Below are 17,687 nucleotides of genomic sequence, written 5' to 3' on the forward strand. Positions count from 1 at the left end.
AATTTAAAGCAATAACTATTTGCATCACTTGCCTTTTTAAAATGCGTATGAATACTTCATGCAGATGCGTAACATTATATTTTATCGTTTAAAAAAATGAATACATTGTATTCCCTTTTATCCTATCACTTTTAGAATTTTTCTTCCTTATGCATACTTATTCAATTACCATTTTTAAATGACGAATGGTAGATGTTTATTATTTATGAAACTAAAGAGCAAAAAAACATTTTAACACGTTCATTCATTTTGAGTGATTTACATAGAAACCTTGAAGTTTTGTCAATAAAAATGCATTGCTTTGTTCTCAGAAACGTTTGATAGAAGAAATATTTGTCAAAAAATATTTTATTTTTTTAAAAATAGTGAATATTTAGATATATTTACTATCATGGATATACGAATAAAGAAGCTTTGCATTTTTTATTTGTATTTTATAAAATTAAAAGAGTTTATAGCAATCCTATATACATACAAACTGATACAATATTATTTTCAGAATAGAACTAGTTGTTCAAGAAAAAAAATAATTTTAAAAAGCGAACATATGAAACGATATAAACATTTATATCATGATCAAAAAAATATGAGCTATAATCATTTTTTCACTTTGCAAAGAGCTCACTGGCTATACTTCAGGAACACCTGCATTTGTCACAAAAGGAAAAGAGTTTTGGTAAGAAGGAAACAATTTATGTAAAATTTTGTTGTTTTTAATTTATATTATTTGACAGCTGATGAGATGCTTCATCGAAAAATACATATCACGTGCTCCTGAAAGTAAATGTATGAAGTATTGTAACACTTCTAAAATAATTCAAATGTCTTACATATCCGTATTTCTTCTTATTAAAATTAAGCACGTTTATGCGATTTACTTAAAAGACAATGAAAAAATTGATTCTAAACAAAGTACGACAGTTGAAAAATTTGAAGAAGACATAAATGAAAAGAATCAATTCATAAATGACCTTATAAATATTTTAATAAATGATTCGATCTTTGATGGAAGCCCAATTGTAAATTGTGAAAAACCCGATTTGGACCAATTTAGCATGAACATAGCAGAAGATAATCGAGATATATTTTCATGTAATTTTATATTAGAACATTTAATCGACACAGTTATACAAAAATCTTATAATAATTGGTCAAAAGACTTTTTTAATAGTCTCCTAAACCGTATTTTCCGTGATGTTTTTATAAATACCAATATCATACCAATACAATCGATTTGGCCTGATTTCTGTGAAAAGAGCAATAGTGGTTTAGTTGAATATCAAAAACTAAACCTAAGTTCTATTTATGAAGTGCCTCATCCTTTTAACAAAGATTTTTTTAAAAAAAATAGAGAACAAACAAAAATACTCAATAAAATTGATGATAAATTTTCAAATAAGAATACTATAATTGATGATAACAAACTCAAATATTCGACAGTAGAAATTATTTCTCCAACAAAAAAATCTGCTCCTTTTATACCAGAACTAATACCCCAATACTCAGTTATTGTCAACATTGATGAATTTACAGAATGTAAAGAAGAAGTCTTAAATAAACAGATGATAAAAAACGTTAAACATATGAACTATCTGTCCGAGAAAAACATACAAACAAAGGCAAAAAATAACAAAAATAAGGAAATCCAAACTGCTACAAACGGTAGAAAAACAGATGAAAACATTAGGAATTTATTTGAATGGTGTTCGCTCCTGATAGAATCAATCATAAAAATTATTCCTACAGAGATAATAGAAAGGCCAGGTCGAATTTTCGAGGTCGGAACAAACCTCAACCTCAATGCACACTTACAAACGAAAATTGTTTACCATTCCTACGACAATTCGTCGAGAAATAAAATTTTCGAGTTAATTGAAATATTATTAGCTAAATGTAATATAGAAACTGATAACCTTTGTTCTTGTAAGCCTTATTCAAAAAAGTATTACTTTTTATTTTTAGTAATAAACTTTTATCATATACTTACAAAATTTTTAACAATCATAAACTATCAGCAAGAACAGCTTGTAACGAAACTCGTGTGCAAATCAAAGTTTTCAATACTTTATTTACGATGTTATTCTTATCTTATAAATTTCTATGAAGACCACGAAGAAATTTTGAGCCAAAGCGGTTTGAAACTTGAAGAGTTCACGAAAATCCATAACAATATATTTTCTTTGCTTTTAAATTTGAATGTTTCGTCCCTTGATAAATCCAAAAAGCCTAACGTCTACATAATTTATAAAAAATCGATTGAAAAAAATATTAGTAAATTATTGAAGAAACAACAAATATAAATCGAATTGAAACTTTTCATAAAAATTTAGCGTATAAGAAACATACATATATATATATAAATTAATAATATTTTAAATAATAAGGAGTTATGTGTACTTTAACAATTTTAAGGGATTTAAAATAGTAAATCAAGACCAAACTTTAAAATACCTATGAAAATTAAATTTTACATGATGAAATTTCTTATCCAGTGCATTGTCTAAATTTTGTTTACGCATACTTTGCTATACATACTTGCGTGTTTGTTGGTCGGTTTGAAAATATTGTTTAGTTTAGTTTAGTTTTAATTTAGTTGAGGGATATTCTGAACAAAATCTTCTTCTCTTAACCGGCCTCTGCTTAAAGATACAAATAAAAAAAACTTATTTTATTTAAAGTTTGCTTTGTATTTAATACAACTTGATTTTATTCGTAATAAAATTCAGTACTTTAACTTTCAAAGGCAACTGTTGTGCAATCTTTAACTTAAAATTCTTTGACTAACATTTATCATCTGTTAAATAAAAATATTGTTAAGTTACTAAGCATAATATTCAATTAATCACTAAAAGTTGGAGCTCAATATCATATATTAGACAGCGTTTCTCTCGAAAAGTCCAGCGTAGAGCCAAAATTACCAGAAAACTAATATATATTTCATATTTAATGTTTCGTGCTTTAGAACCTATATGTTATAATAAAGTTTTCAATGAAATTAAAAAATATTATTTATCAGCAGTTTTAATATTTACTCAGAAAAGTTTTTTTTTAATTTTAAAAATTATCTGATTTGATAGAATATAAGGCCGCTTCACATTAATTTCAAAATTTGTTCCTCACATTTTTTTTTTGTTTTGAATGGATTAAAGTTAACGTAAAATAAAAAATAATTTTCTCAATCAAAACTACTAAATTTAAGAAATTGTTACCGATTCTTAATATTTATGGTAATAACAATTAAATTCAGAACATTTCCAGTAAAAACAAAAATCTCAAAGTCACAATTTTTTATGAGACTTAGGTGGTTAAAATTCTGAGGAAACGTTAAAAACCGACAATGAAATTTGTACTTTAAAAAAAAATTTTGAAACATTTTTGGAGCGCCTAAAAAAATTAAAAACGTATATAATATTTGTAATTTTTTTTTTGATTTACATAATTGCACGGATTTAGGTAATATTTGAAGAAACAACTTGAACGTGCTAGAACATTACTAAAACTTTATCAAATTTATACGACTAAGGGAGAATATCTAATATCTTTAATTCATTCTTAAAATTTTTGTGCAGTTTATAAAAAGAACGGTATGTTAAAATGTTTTATGAAAAAGCTTTATTTTTAGATATTAGCTATACTTCCTTTGCTATTCTTGAAGTCTTCTGACATTCGTTTGTAAAAGTTCAATTATTTTGTTACTTTAATTGAGTATTAATGGGCAAATTCAAGTAATTATGATTAATTTAATTGTTTAATTTTACTGCAAATTGCTGTCTAATATTAAATATCAACTCTTACAAATTGGTATAGTAAAAAAATCAAATCAAAAGAACAGTTCCATACAGATTTCGTGTAAAGGTAGGTAAAAAAAAAACATATTTCTTATTCACCATGCCTTTTTTCTCTGTGATTCATCATACATGTAAGTATGTATGTAGAAAAAAATTAAATAAGAAAGGTCAATAAATAAAAGCCTTATAAATTAAACACGATACATTCATTTCATATCTTTAATAATTGTTGAATGAGTTTTGTCACTTAAGAACTCATAATTGCAGGAACAAAATATCTTAATTTGATTCTGATACTATAATTAATAAAAAAATTGCTATTCAATGTTTTCATTGAGGTTGTTCTCCTTTATCAACTGGACTAGGTGATAAGAATTTTCTCACATACTTAGGATAATGTGTTTTTTCATGGGCCTTAAGAATAGTAGAACGAGAAAAGGTTTTGCCACACATTCCACAGCGAAATGGTCGTTCACCTAAAATTTATAATGATAAATAATAATTTATTGTATTCATAAAAGGCAATAATTTTTTATTCAAACCTGTATGAACACGACAATGGTCTTTCATATGATGTCGTAGTTTAAACGCTTTTCCACAGTACTCACACTTGAAAGGTCTATCACCCGTATGGATTGGAAGATGTGTTATCAATGATGACACATCAGGAAAGTTTTTACCACAAAATTTACATAAAACTAAATTTCCTTGTTCATTTGAACCAGTTGCCATGGGAAATTCCATTTCTGTAGAGCTTTCTTGTAATTCCATAGGTTCAGAGCTTGCAGATGGTTGAACATTTATATCACTTGTTGATTCTGATTTTATGAAACTTGATAACGGAGCATGTTGAAACATAGTTTCTCGATACTTTAAACTTTCTAACGAATGTGATAATATATGTCTAGTTAATTTGCTTTGGTGAGAAAGCCTAACACCACAATACATGCACTGATATAACGACATACTCCCTCGTAAATCAACGCTTTCGCCAGATTCCTGAATAGAGAACGTATTTATAACTCATGTATTTTTCAATAAAATTAAATAATTTTAGGTCATTATTAAGATTTCAAGTAAAAGTGTTTAGAGTTTGAATATTCTAATACGAACCTTATCAACTGGTGATGGAGCATCTGATGAGTGACTTTCTGAAGCTGTATCTTTTCTGTCCCAATCAACTTCCTTTTTCAGATACTTGTAAAAAAAATTAAATATAATGAATTTGATGATCAAAGAATTATTATTCATACTCAAATTACCAGTGCTACTTCCTGAAGTCCAGATGTACTAGGTTGAGGCTCGATTTGAGCGTGCGTTGGAGATGTTGGTGCTGCTGATGTTTTATCACTATTTAGTAGTTGATCATCTTCAGACTGTTTTTCTCTATTGGAGACTAAATCTGGCACTATATTGCTGATACTTTCTGTAATATCTAATACGAGTTTGTAAACATTTTAAATAAATTCTTATTGCAGTTTTACCAGTTAATGCAGTTGCAGTAGATTCTCCTCCTTTACTCAGAACATTATCACCCTCTTTCACCCTTTGGTTTGTATTAGAACTAAAATATTGATCACACAGTGCTGTAGACAATCTATTGCTACATTTTGTTTCTTCATCATTGCTTTTATAAATTTTTGTAACTAATGGTTTATCCGATGAATAAATATCTTGATTTGTCATATCTGCTAAACCTTTTATCTGAAATGAATAAATATATATGTGAAATATAATTTGTAATTTTTTTAATTTAGAACTTTTTAAACCAACATAGAATTATAATATTTTGAGTAATTACTAGCCATTTTTGCCCTTTTTGTATCTTTTATCAGCCATTTCATATCCATGCAAAATTAAAATTTGTAGAGGTAATTTTTGACTTCACAGATAGCAAAAATCTTCGAATTGGACTGAATTTTTAAAAGAAAACCCATGAAATCTAAATTTTTATGATTTTTTTGACACTTTTTGCAATTATTGATAAAAATAAAGTTAATTTGATAGGTTTTATGAATCGTTGAAATAAGAGAAGTTATCGTTGTTAAGAGCATATTTTGAAAAAGTTTTGATAACGTTTTCAAGCATCATATTTTAACAAAACTTTTTTATTTTTGATCCTTATTGAAGGGATTGCATGATCCATTGCCTTTTCATGAAAATTTTGAATTCAGTTTTCATATTTTTTGTAAGTGTTTGGAATATGCTGCATGTAAAAAAATATGCATGCATACAGCATATATATCGACATGTATGCTGCATACATTCATAATTTTTAAATTTTAATAGTTCAGTTTTAAATCAGTGTTAAATTTCAGTTTTTTAAATAAACATTTTGTTTTTTTTACTCTAAATAAATAAGTCCAATGAAATCTTCAAAATTGATAAAAAAAAATATAATAAGAAATATTAAAAAAATTATATTTTGACGAAATTATCCAAAGTCTGGTCAAAATAAAAATTCGAAAAATCGAGTGAAATGAAAATTTAAAAAAAACAGTTTCAATTGAACCTTTTTTAAAAATGTTTTGAAACTGTAAAACAAATTCAATATTACTACATTGTTAAAAGTTTGTATGAGATTTCAATTCAATTTTTCTTTCAATATGTCAACAGCAAAATTTTTTAAAACGATTGATACTATTGAAATGAGAAAATAATTAAAAATTAAAATTAAAAGAAAAAACTTTATATTTAGACTTAATTAAGTTTTTTTGTCACTAAATACTGGATATTCTACGATAAGATGAAGAATATGATAAAAAAATCAAATTTTGCTGAAAGTTCGGCGAATTTGAAATCTAGGGATATCCATGCAACTTATAAGTATATTGGAATTCAGTCTTAATATAGGGAGTAATCCCTATAAAAATAAGGACTCTGGTAACCCTAAATTCATTTTGAAATCTACAAACTTTTGTTCAAAAATATGAAAAAATGTATCGGTCTTCTTTAAAAAAAAATAATTTTCTTTGAAATATTTTTATTTTTTTATTTTAGAAATCGATATGTGATTTTTATGCTGCATAAATGTCGACATATATGCTGCTTTCTAGCAAAACTTTAGAAGCTTCAATTTTTTTATGTTGTAGAATACTCTACCTGTAGATTCTCAGCAGTCCGCAAAAGCGATGGCAATTGAGAATACTCGACATTTACTTCTCCTTTATACATAAACTCTACCAGTGCTCGTAGTTCCGATATGTTCACGTCTTTTAATATAACAATTGGGTACTTAAACTGATGTTCTAAGAATAAATTTTGAAAGTAGGATGAACATGCTGACAGCACCACCTGAAAAAAATTAATTTTTTTTAAAAACAGAGTTATCGCTTGAAACGAAACGACCGAAATACTGATGTGAAAATATTGAGCCACATTTTTACTTTGAAATGTTATAAAAGAAACTGATTTTTGCAAGAAATTTGATAATTTCCTTGAAATTTAAGATGAGTGAGAAAAAAATGTGGAAAAAAAATTATCAACGATGACATGAATTCATAATATTTGTAGTATATATTCCATATACTACTTTGTTTTTGGTGCACTCTATTTAGAAAACGTCGAAAAATTGTCAGAATCAAAGGCGGTAAGGTGATACACGACAGTAAAGTTCCGCATAAATTTGAAGGGCGTAGCGATCCTAAAATTTGGACTTGAAAACTTGCGCCTTTTTGGCCGTTGGCGCCCCCCTGAAAAAATTTCGCAAAAGATTCATAAAATTTACAATCATTGTAATGCCAATTTCTGTGGTTTGAAAGGCGCCTTTTTATTATTAAATTTACTATTAAAGCAACTTGGCCCTCTAAAAAAAACATAAAACTTTATTAAAATTGAGTAAAAAAATTAACAGAAATGTTTCAAAAAAATTTTTTTTTTTTAATTTAAAAAATCAAAAAATGCTTTTTCTCCCCGAAACTTAGTTTGTTAAAAACTGCATTTTGAAATATGTATGTATTATTCATATTAAATGCCCTTAAAATCAAGTTTTGTAAGCTTTTTTTTAGTTGATTTCAAACAACTTTAAAATTTGAGACTATTTTTCCATACAAAATTATACTAAAACCAAAAATCTATATGAAATTTATAAATTGGTTTGTAGGTATTTCAAAAATTTAACGCGGAATATAAAACGTTTTTGAAATACCTTTACATGGAATTTGGAGGATGAAAAACCTAACAACGCAAAGTGGTAGGTTTAAAAAAAACTGTAAAATTTTGAAATCAAATATCTTTGACATTTTACTTTAGAGGTATGAGATATAGGTATAGATCGTTAGAAAGGGCATGTATCATAGGAAAATTATAGAAAAGAAGCATTCCATTCCAAAAATATCGAAATCCCGGATCTTAAAATTAATTAGAAAAATCCGAATCTAATTGTTTTATCGTGATGTGCATCCAAAAATAAGATACTTTTGCTTTGTCGACATTTATTTTCAATGATTTAAAGTTTTTTAGACTTTCTGACCAAACGTTACGTTTCCAACCATAGAGTCCATGGTAATAATTGATGTACTCAAGACGACAAACAATCCTGGTGATCAAAATTTTTTTCTCTACACGGTCTTTGTCTATATTTTGCGATAATTTTTTTTTGAAAATATCATAAAATTTTGAAAAATAAGAAGAAAAAATTTCACCAAAGCAAAAATTTCTTCTTTTTTGTGACATAACGATAAATTAGGTATTCAGTTTTTTTTATTTCTATTACGATTTTATCAAAAGTTCAAAATTGTGTTGCAACTAAATAATTTAATAAATTTTGTTTTATGAGCAAAAACAAAAAAATAATTACATATGGGTTTTTTATGATTTTTTTTTTTTTAATTTAATTTATTATAACATTTTTTCATTTTTTACACAACAAGCAATGTGCGTGTCACTTGAGCGGGTCACAATTTTTTGGGGCATCTCTGGTGCATGGCGACACCGATGCATGATCTCTTCTCATTAAAAAAAAATACAAAAAAATTACATTTAACTAGGAACGGAGTGAACATTCCAAAAGGAATTTAAAAAACGATAAATCGCGATTACAATCATGTCAAGCGAGAAAAGTTAAAAAAAACTCGCCAGTCGATATCATATTTTCTCTTAAAAAAAAAACTTAAAAATTAAAAATAAATCAAAGGACAGTCAAAAATGGGACGCCAGTCCCCGTATCAAAGCGTTGTCATGATTGATCATCTTTGACAAATGACGATTTGTCGATTTCGTTCCAAATTCTTCAATCATGGGAATTCTTGCAATGTCGTGCATGGTAGCTTTGTTGCTCTGTCTGAATGTCAATGGGTCTCATCGAATCGACAATGCTTGTCTTGTATTATATGATAAAACTAAACTATATACAAAAAATAAAAGATCTGAAACTCATAATCTTACCTTATGAGCTTTAATTGATGCGCCTTCGGAACAAGCGATAGTGACATCAACTAAACTTTCTTCTTGTAGTAGTTCACTAAACACTCCTAGCAGGTTGGATTGATGATTGCTCCACCTTAAGCAGTAGTGCTCATTGCCCATTTCTGCAAGAATTCGAATTAAATAAAAAATGTAAATATCGTCAAATAAGAACAAAATAAATATTAAGTTGTTTTTTCGTTGGGGAACACAAAGAATCGTACCAAAGTCAGATTTGCAAAACGGGGAGTTTTGTAAATTGGTCCGGTTCATTTTTACTTAGATTAAAATAGGTCACGTTCTTCAATTTTTTTGCATTTTGGATTAGATGGACTTCTTGGTAACTTTTTATAACTTAAAATACAAAGAAAATCAAACTAAAATCTCCAAAAACTGAACGTGACTAGTTTCAATTTTTGGAAATTTTAGCTCGATTTTCTTTCTATTTTGAGTTCAAATTTTACTTACTAAAACCTACTACTGAGTACCTACTAAATTTTATTTAATATTTAAATTTTAAAAAAAAGTAAGAAATATTTAATTTTAAAAATACGATACAGTAAATGCTCTTAAGTTCGTCGATCCGAGAACTAATCACTAGTTTTATTAAATTTTTTAGAGTCAGCTTAGATTTTAATCTTAAAGATACATTTTTTTTACATAAACAATCTTGGAGCTTATTAGGTGTTTCCATTTAAAAAAATACCAAAATCTCAGATTTTAAAATTACTTATAAATAAAAATCAAATCTAATTCTTCTAGCTTTAGGATCATCAGAAAATAAGTAGGATGTTGGTAGGATCAGAGTAAGATCTACATCAAAATATATTCTGTTCTATCGTAAGCTATCGTGATTTTTCATAAAATTTTCAATGATCAGAAAATCAAATTTTTTATGATTTTCGTACAAATATCTTATTAAGATAGATAGGAAAACCTCTAAATTTTATTAATATGTAGGTTTAAGAATAAAATTGAAGGGCTGAAAGGATAAATCGCACATACGCACTTTTTGGCAAAATTGAGTTAAGAATAAGAAAATATGCGGAAAGACGAGTACTTTCAGATACATAAAGAAAATTTCAAAATTTGTTCGAAAATGTGTGTTTTATTGCAATATGCCAGATCGCACATATGCAAAGTGAAAGGATAAATCGCACATAGCCATACAAACGGGTAAAAAGTCAAATTTTCAAAATGCTCCAAATTAATTTTTTTCAACTATTTTGTGTTCTTTATATTTTTTTAAGGCATAAAAAGTCATTTTGAACCAAACATTTCACGAAAACTTTGAAATTAGAAGAACTTAAAAATCTCATTTTTTGCTTCATATGTGCAATTTATCCTTTTTTTCGATAAAAATTGCCCAAAAGTTCCAAAAATATACAACTCTTATAGGTTAAGAAAACCTTGGCTGAAAACCTCCGAAATATGTAAAAATTCCTTGAAAGAGATACCTGAAATCCATAGAAACTTCAAATGCAAATTGCCTCGGATTCCGACGTGCTACAGACCTATGAGTGGGCATTTTGGAAACGTCTAGACACCTAGTTTAATAATCAGCTAGAATTTCTGAGACACATTGATGTAGTGGTTTTCGTGTCGGTCAGTGTTATTTAATAACAATATTATAGAAAATAATTCAAAATTGCACAATTTTATTACTTTTTTACACGAAATAATACTAAAAACGAAAATATATATAAAATTTCTATATCATCCATGGTTTTTCTTTCAAAAATGAAACGCGAAACAGAAAACGTTTTTGGAATACCCAAAACTACAAAAAATATGAATTCTTCGTCAGAAGAACGACGAACAAAGCTAACGCATTTTGACTTCATATTCATTTAAAGTCTTTCTCAATTCATTCACACATCATCGACTTACGCAGGCTACCACATACGGGCAAATTTTCTTGGAGAATACCAAAGTATCCTTTAAAATGCGGTAAAAAAATTAAAAGTGTTAAAGTTTAAGCTAAAGAGTGTTATTTTTGCATTTTATATCTCTTTAATATCTAATTAATATCAATTTGATATCTTTTTAATATTAACTTGTTTTTATCTAAACTTGCGATTTCTGCTAGCGAATAGGATTTCAATTTACTGAAAAAATTAGTATTTCCATTAGAGTCAGGGCATTACTTACCGTTAAGTTTAGGATTTTTTGACTTTGTTAATTAATTTTTTGGTCTTTGAATAAGGATATTTGGGAACTGATTTTTGTGATGTTATGTTCATTATTTTCAATTATAAAACTTGCGTTTTTATTCATATTTCTTACCGGGATTGTAATATTACATTAAAAATTGCTTAAAACCTTTGTTTTGCACGTTTTAGTGCATGCTTCCAGGCATGATCACAAAATGTTCATAACCATTATGAATCATTCGTAGAACAAAAATTCGTTCATATCGTGTTCATATAGCGTTCATAACGTTCATAATTGTTCATAACTGTTCATAATTGTTTATGTCGTTCATAAGTCGTTCATAATTTGATTCATATTTTTTTTATACTATATTTAAAAGATTTAGTAAGAATTATTCAAATATTTGAATAAAATATTGAATAAAGTTTTTCTGAAAAATTAAATGAAAATTTCGTAAGAAAAATAAAATTTGTTATAAATCAAAAAATCTGAAAATATACTAATATTTTTAAAAAAACTTGTAAAAGTACTTAATTTAGATCAAAATTTTACATAAGAACTTGCTAAATATATTAGTCAATTAATATGTTTTTTATTTTATAATTTATTTTATTTTAATTATTTTTTATAATTGTTAATAATTTTTCAAATGAAATGAAAATAAAAAATATAGTCCAAACATTTTGAAAAATAAATGCAGTGATTTTATTAAAAATATTTTCAATTCAAAAATTTCGAAAAAATCAAAACATTTTTGAATGCACTCATTTAAAAAGTTTTTAGAAAACTTCTTAAAATGATATACATGGTATACACGTACAAATTTACGTACACACTGTAGCGTTCATATTTGTTCATAACGCATTTTTTGGGTATGAACGTACATTACCAAAGAATATAAGTTCATGAGTAATCTATTGGTATTATGATCATGCCTGGGCATGCTTTCAAAAAAATATAAGAAGTACATTAACATCTGCATAAAAAATTTTTATGATTTATCAGGATTTTCATAGCAAAAATGAGCTTAAAAAAATTGTTGGTTTTGAAATACTAAATCGAAAAAATCAAAATTTATAATTTTTAAGTTTTTATCGATTTGATGATCTTCAGAAGCATTTCAGTAAAGCTTATTTAGCATAATTAAAGGTGCCGCAATGGTCCGGAGGTTTCGTCGTTGACTATCAACTCGCTGACATGAGTTCGTAACCTAGCGCCCCTCCGAACAATTCCCAGCATTAACACCCCAATTTTAATTGTGCAAAAAATTTTTCTCTGAATAAATCGGCACGTGGAAGTGATTCTCCTCGGACTTCGAAAGCCTCTGAAATTACTTGGATTTAAAGTGCCTTCTTAAAATTTTTTTTAAGAAAATTAAATGTTCTCGACAATTCAGAATAAAATGTATCAAATTTTTTATTATTGCTAAAGAACTGTAAAACCAATAATTGTATCGTAATCAGAAAGGTTTAAAGTCTATTTTTTGATGAAAACATCATCAGGTTTATAATAGAAATTTTGAATTTAAAATTAAAAATAACGTTAGTTAGTGCGTACCGGTAATTAATGCCCTGACCATAAAACACTTGCAATTCTTCTTAAATTTCTTTCATCATAAAACAATAGAAATTGTAATAAAGTTATTAATTTGTGATAAAATTCTAATGAAACTTTAAAAAAAAATTCTTTAATCGAACAATTCCTTCTTAAAACAGAATTTTTTACAGAACTCTTGTCGTTGACAGGTTGATTTCTTCATTTGCTTGCATGGTAAACATTATTTACCAAAAAGGAATTTTTTAATTTGCCCAATTTGCCTTTTCAATTCGCCAAATTTAGTTTTCATAATAGAATTTTGATTATTTTTATTTGCCAACTTTTATTTTGTGATTTGATTTTTTATTTGCTCGATTTATTTTAGCCTATTTTCAAAACGAAAAAATAAGAAACTTCTTAAAAAAGAAAAGAAAGTTTCTATTATTATTTTATGTGCTAATCAACAAAATCACAAAAGATTCAAAATCAGGAGGTTTTACTCAGTAGTACAATTAGTAGTACGATTTTTATAATGTTAAATTAAGTGTTCTCCCTTGTAACTGCAGTCGTTTTTATAGTTGGAGCATTCCATTCTAAAAAATACCAAAATCCCGGATTTGAAATTTTCTTATAAAAGTCCAGATTTGATTACCTTATCATAATGTCCATCCAAAAATAAGAAACTTTTTCTTTGGCGACTTTATTTTTTTTTATTTCTCAAAAATTTTTAAAAACACAAAAATATCGCATTTTTAGTCTTTCAAAGCAAAAGCCAAACGGTTCGTTTCCAACCATATGTTCCATGGTAAAAATTGATATGCTCGAGACGAAAAACAATTCTGGTGAAAAATAAATTTGAAATAATAAACTTGAAATTTTGACCTTTTTTCGCTATACGGTTTTTTTTCCAAATTTTACGATAAAAGTATTTTAAAGCTATCATAAAATTTTTAAAAAGAATGAGAAAAATATTTCGCCAAAGCAAAGTTTTCTTCTTTTTTTATGGACATCACAAACTTTTCAGTTTTTTATTTCTATTAGGTACTGTTTTATAGAAAAATCGGGAAAAATCAAAACCGTGATTTTGGTATTTTTAGAATGGAATGCACCAGTTCAGTGATATTCTTAAAAAAAAAATATGTTACAACAAAGTGGTTTTCATAAGTTTGTTTTAAATAAAAATTTTTATTCTTGAATTTTGTGAAAAAAAAAATGGAAATAGTTTACGATTTTTCAACCGGGGAATATGGTTTTATATTTAATTTTTTATTAAATTTTTATTTGCCAATTTCAAAAATATATACATTTTGTGATCTTACATCATACTTCAATCCAATCAATCCATATAAATTTTACCACAGCATAACTTGAAGTCTACTCAAGAAACTCTTTTTGGGGGTGTTTGGTAGTACGTCAGGTTTTTCAGAGAACAGAAAAAATAGAACATTCGTAAGAAGTTTCGTAAAAACGTAAGGAAAATTCCAAATATAACCCTTTGACATAGCATACCTCATCACAAAAAATGATTTATTTTGCATTTATTGTGGTAATATTGTGTAATATAAGTTGACATTATTTTTTTGCTCATTTCCAGCGAGAAAAAATTTGTGGCAAAATGAAAATTCTTAAATAAAGTTATATCTAGTTATTAAAATTTTCCAATGAAAGCTCAAAGCTAGAGTTTTCGACCTTGATTTTCAGTTGATGTTATCATTATTTTCGTTTAATTATATTGAAAGATACTTACACACGGAAGAAACAAATTTTCCAACTTCGATATATTATGTTTTTATTTTCCTGTCAAATTATTTAATCTTATATGTGATCCTCGAGTGACCACGAATCATGTGTATTTTTTGATCGAACAAAGGATCAAAACTTTTTGCGCTCACTGAACTTGCCATTTTAAAAAAATAAATAAATCAAAATGATTGAAAATGGCCGTGAATAAAGCCATGTCATGTAATTTTAAAGAAAATTTTCCGTTTGGCTTGAAATAGAAAAATTTCAATATGTTGAGGTAATAATAATAAATAATAAAAATAATAATGAAAATATGTAGTCCTGTAAGATGGTCCTCTCGGAAATTCATGAACGAAAACCAAAAACCCATAATTATTACAGTTTATACAAATCTATGGAAAATCCACAATAAAACTTTTTTTTGTAAAATGATCAAAGCCCTGATTTATGACAGTTCTGATTTATTACAAGTGTAATCTTACATATATGTACTTATTAACCAAATCAACATTCAATCAAAAAACCCATGAATGCATATTTTATTACAGTTTATAGAAGCAAAACAATAACTTTTTAACTGAAATTCAAACTTATCGAATGAAACAAATTTTGATTGAACCTCTTTTGATTAATTATAAAAAAAAATACTTTTAGATCATATTAGATAGAATTGCACTGTTGTTTCATTACCTTGTCATCTAATTGCACAAAAATATCTGACTGATATAAAAGGCCTCCATAACAATACATATATTATTTTCACCGAAATATTTTATTTTATGCTACTTCAAAGAAAATTATAGAATTCATTCAAATTTTATAATATAAAATCACTATAATTCTCTTACTCCAATATATTTTTCTTTTTTGTTATTATTAAAGTACACATTATTAAAAATTGATTTTACAGCAATCGACAATTCAGAGAATTTTTTTTATAACATATAAATAAGTTTTGTTCACAAATAAAATTTTATTTTGTTTTTCGATTATTATTTAATAATTTTATTACTATATTTATATGTTTAAAAGCACATTATTTATAAAAATAATCGTTAAACGCAGCATTGCGTTTATATTTTTGTATTAATCAGAGATGCAATAGTGGATGAAACATTTTGAGAATATTCTATTCAAGTCGAATAACTATAGCCAATGCAATATTAGATTGAGAGCTTTGTTGTAGTATAGGTAAGTAAGAAACACACAATATACACTATGATAACGAAGAGAATAAGCGAGAGAAAAATTTAATCCCAGAGTATGAAGAGTGACTTTTGTACAGCACAAAGAGAAATAAAGGTAGTGAACAACAACTTGTGTTTTTGTCTCCAGTTTCAAGCGCGTATCGTAGTATTTTCTGAACTAAAATATCAAATATATTATTGTTTTACTGTGTAAAACATTATTTTAAAATAATTTTTTGACTTTCTTGATGAGCTTTTGAACAAAGTTCAATCGAACAATTTTGATTTTTTTTTCATGTTTAAACCGTGAAATTGACACTTGTATTGAATTTGAAATTTGTATAAACCTAAGAGAAGTCTGTTGCAAATAAAAATAATATTAGGGTATAGCTAGGTAGTAGCTAGTATGTTTAGTATTCTTCATGTTACAATGTACTCGTAAGATCGTCGTATATTCCACTGTACTGCAACAGCAACATTATAAAATTATTTGGTGTAAAACATATGAAAATATAGTTTTGATATTTGAAATAGTAAATGGATATCAATTAAACACTAAATATTACAGTTTATACTGGTAATATATACACTAAACACCGATTTAAATACATACTTCCTTTTCTTACATCAATGATGTTTTCAGGACTGTTTTAAAATTATCGTCATTTAGTTTTCACTTTAATTTATCGATTTTCAGTCATTTTTTGCTTAATAAAAATGTTTCTATATTAAATTTTCCTTCTAAATTAATTTTGCAAATTACTTAGAAATAATTCCGCCTATTTCATACGAATAGAAAATGCGTACTATTGAAAAATGTAGGCTCTTATATATAACGAGTAACGCGTTCTTACCTTTTTCTTTTACCATAACAAATATTTAATAGTAATGCATTTTCTACACATGGACACTCACCTAGGTACTGCCAAATGGCGAATACATGGCGTACAACAAACAAAATCTCTCTGATCGAGTATATTGAAACACAAATGTGAATATTGTGTACAGCTACAAACATACCTACATGTATAGTATAAATCAAGTATAACGTATACATTATACGTTTTGTGCATTCTCTCTGTCATCGAAGTGCATATATAACCAATGCAACTCAATGTAGTTCAAAGCTTGATAGTAGGTATCCCTCTTTGAATTAAATCGTGTTTGTTAACCCTTAGATTATCATGGTTATGGCTTTAGAGTCTTGATGACCTCAGAAAGTTCAGTCAGCTTGTTGAGGAATAAATTTTCTTTTTTAAATTTTTTTCTGCGAAAAAAAAAAACTTAATTCAAATTTTTAACTATTTTACAATTGATTGCATAGTCAAAGGATTATGTTCTTTTATTTAAAAATTCCAATATTTTAATGCCTTTCATACGTTTGAAGATATTTAAGACTTATTATAATATTCATATATGTAGTTATAATTTGATTTTCAGAAGGTAAATAAATTCGTGTAACAAGGATTTACTTACGTAGTATTTAATATTATTTTCCCATAGAACTCACATTACATTCTTATATTTTTTGAGAGAATACAGCCGATTTTTTCTTTGAATTACTAGTTTAGTGTGGATCAATAAATTTGTCTGGCCGTTGTCCTTACTCACACCAATGCAATCTTAGTTTCCCGCCAATAATCTATATAATATACGTATACTGCGCAGGCTGTATAAGTAGTATTTTTGAATTTATTTTCATTCTGGGTAATTCCATTTAAATTTTTTAAAAATAAAAATCCTTCAAAAATAAAAATTTAGTCAAATCAGTAAAACAACACTAAAACAAAATTATTGGGTTATACATACTTTGAAGTAAAAAGGATGAATCTAAGTAAATATATATATAACGAAAATACTGTTTTAATTCAGTATC

At 26.7% G+C, this 17,687-nt stretch overlaps 1 protein-coding gene across 7 annotated transcripts; it reads right to left on the bottom strand.

Moving 5' to 3' along the window:
• Positions 1-2,324: 2,324 nt before the first annotated feature.
• Positions 2,325-16,593, bottom strand: LOC134834287 (zinc finger protein 184-like). Of its 7 annotated transcripts, none has more exons than XM_063848902.1 (9): positions 15,473-15,489; positions 15,315-15,409; positions 9,174-9,316; positions 6,891-7,082; positions 5,273-5,492; positions 5,051-5,223; positions 4,902-4,985; positions 4,331-4,787; positions 2,333-4,264 (listed from the first exon to the last, which is right to left on the bottom strand). In XM_063848902.1, exons 3-9 carry the CDS (start codon positions 9,312-9,314, stop codon positions 4,119-4,121), a joined length of 1,413 nt encoding a protein of 470 aa, XP_063704972.1. In that variant the 5' UTR covers positions 9,315-9,316; positions 15,315-15,409; positions 15,473-15,489; the 3' UTR covers positions 2,333-4,118. The 7 variants fall into 7 exon arrangements, with proteins under 7 accessions (XP_063704977.1, XP_063704973.1, XP_063704972.1 ...); XM_063848906.1 differs by lacking the exons at positions 15,315-15,409; positions 15,473-15,489 and adding an exon at positions 16,425-16,593 and having other exon boundaries at positions 2,365-2,794; positions 4,177-4,264; XM_063848903.1 differs by lacking the exons at positions 15,315-15,409; positions 15,473-15,489 and adding an exon at positions 16,438-16,593 and having other exon boundaries at positions 2,332-4,264.
• Positions 16,594-17,687: the final 1,094 nt, after the last annotated feature.

This window comes from Culicoides brevitarsis, chromosome 3 (assembly GCF_036172545.1).
Source record: "Culicoides brevitarsis isolate CSIRO-B50_1 chromosome 3, AGI_CSIRO_Cbre_v1, whole genome shotgun sequence".
In the NCBI taxonomy this organism is placed as follows: domain Eukaryota; kingdom Metazoa; phylum Arthropoda; class Insecta; order Diptera; family Ceratopogonidae; genus Culicoides; species Culicoides brevitarsis.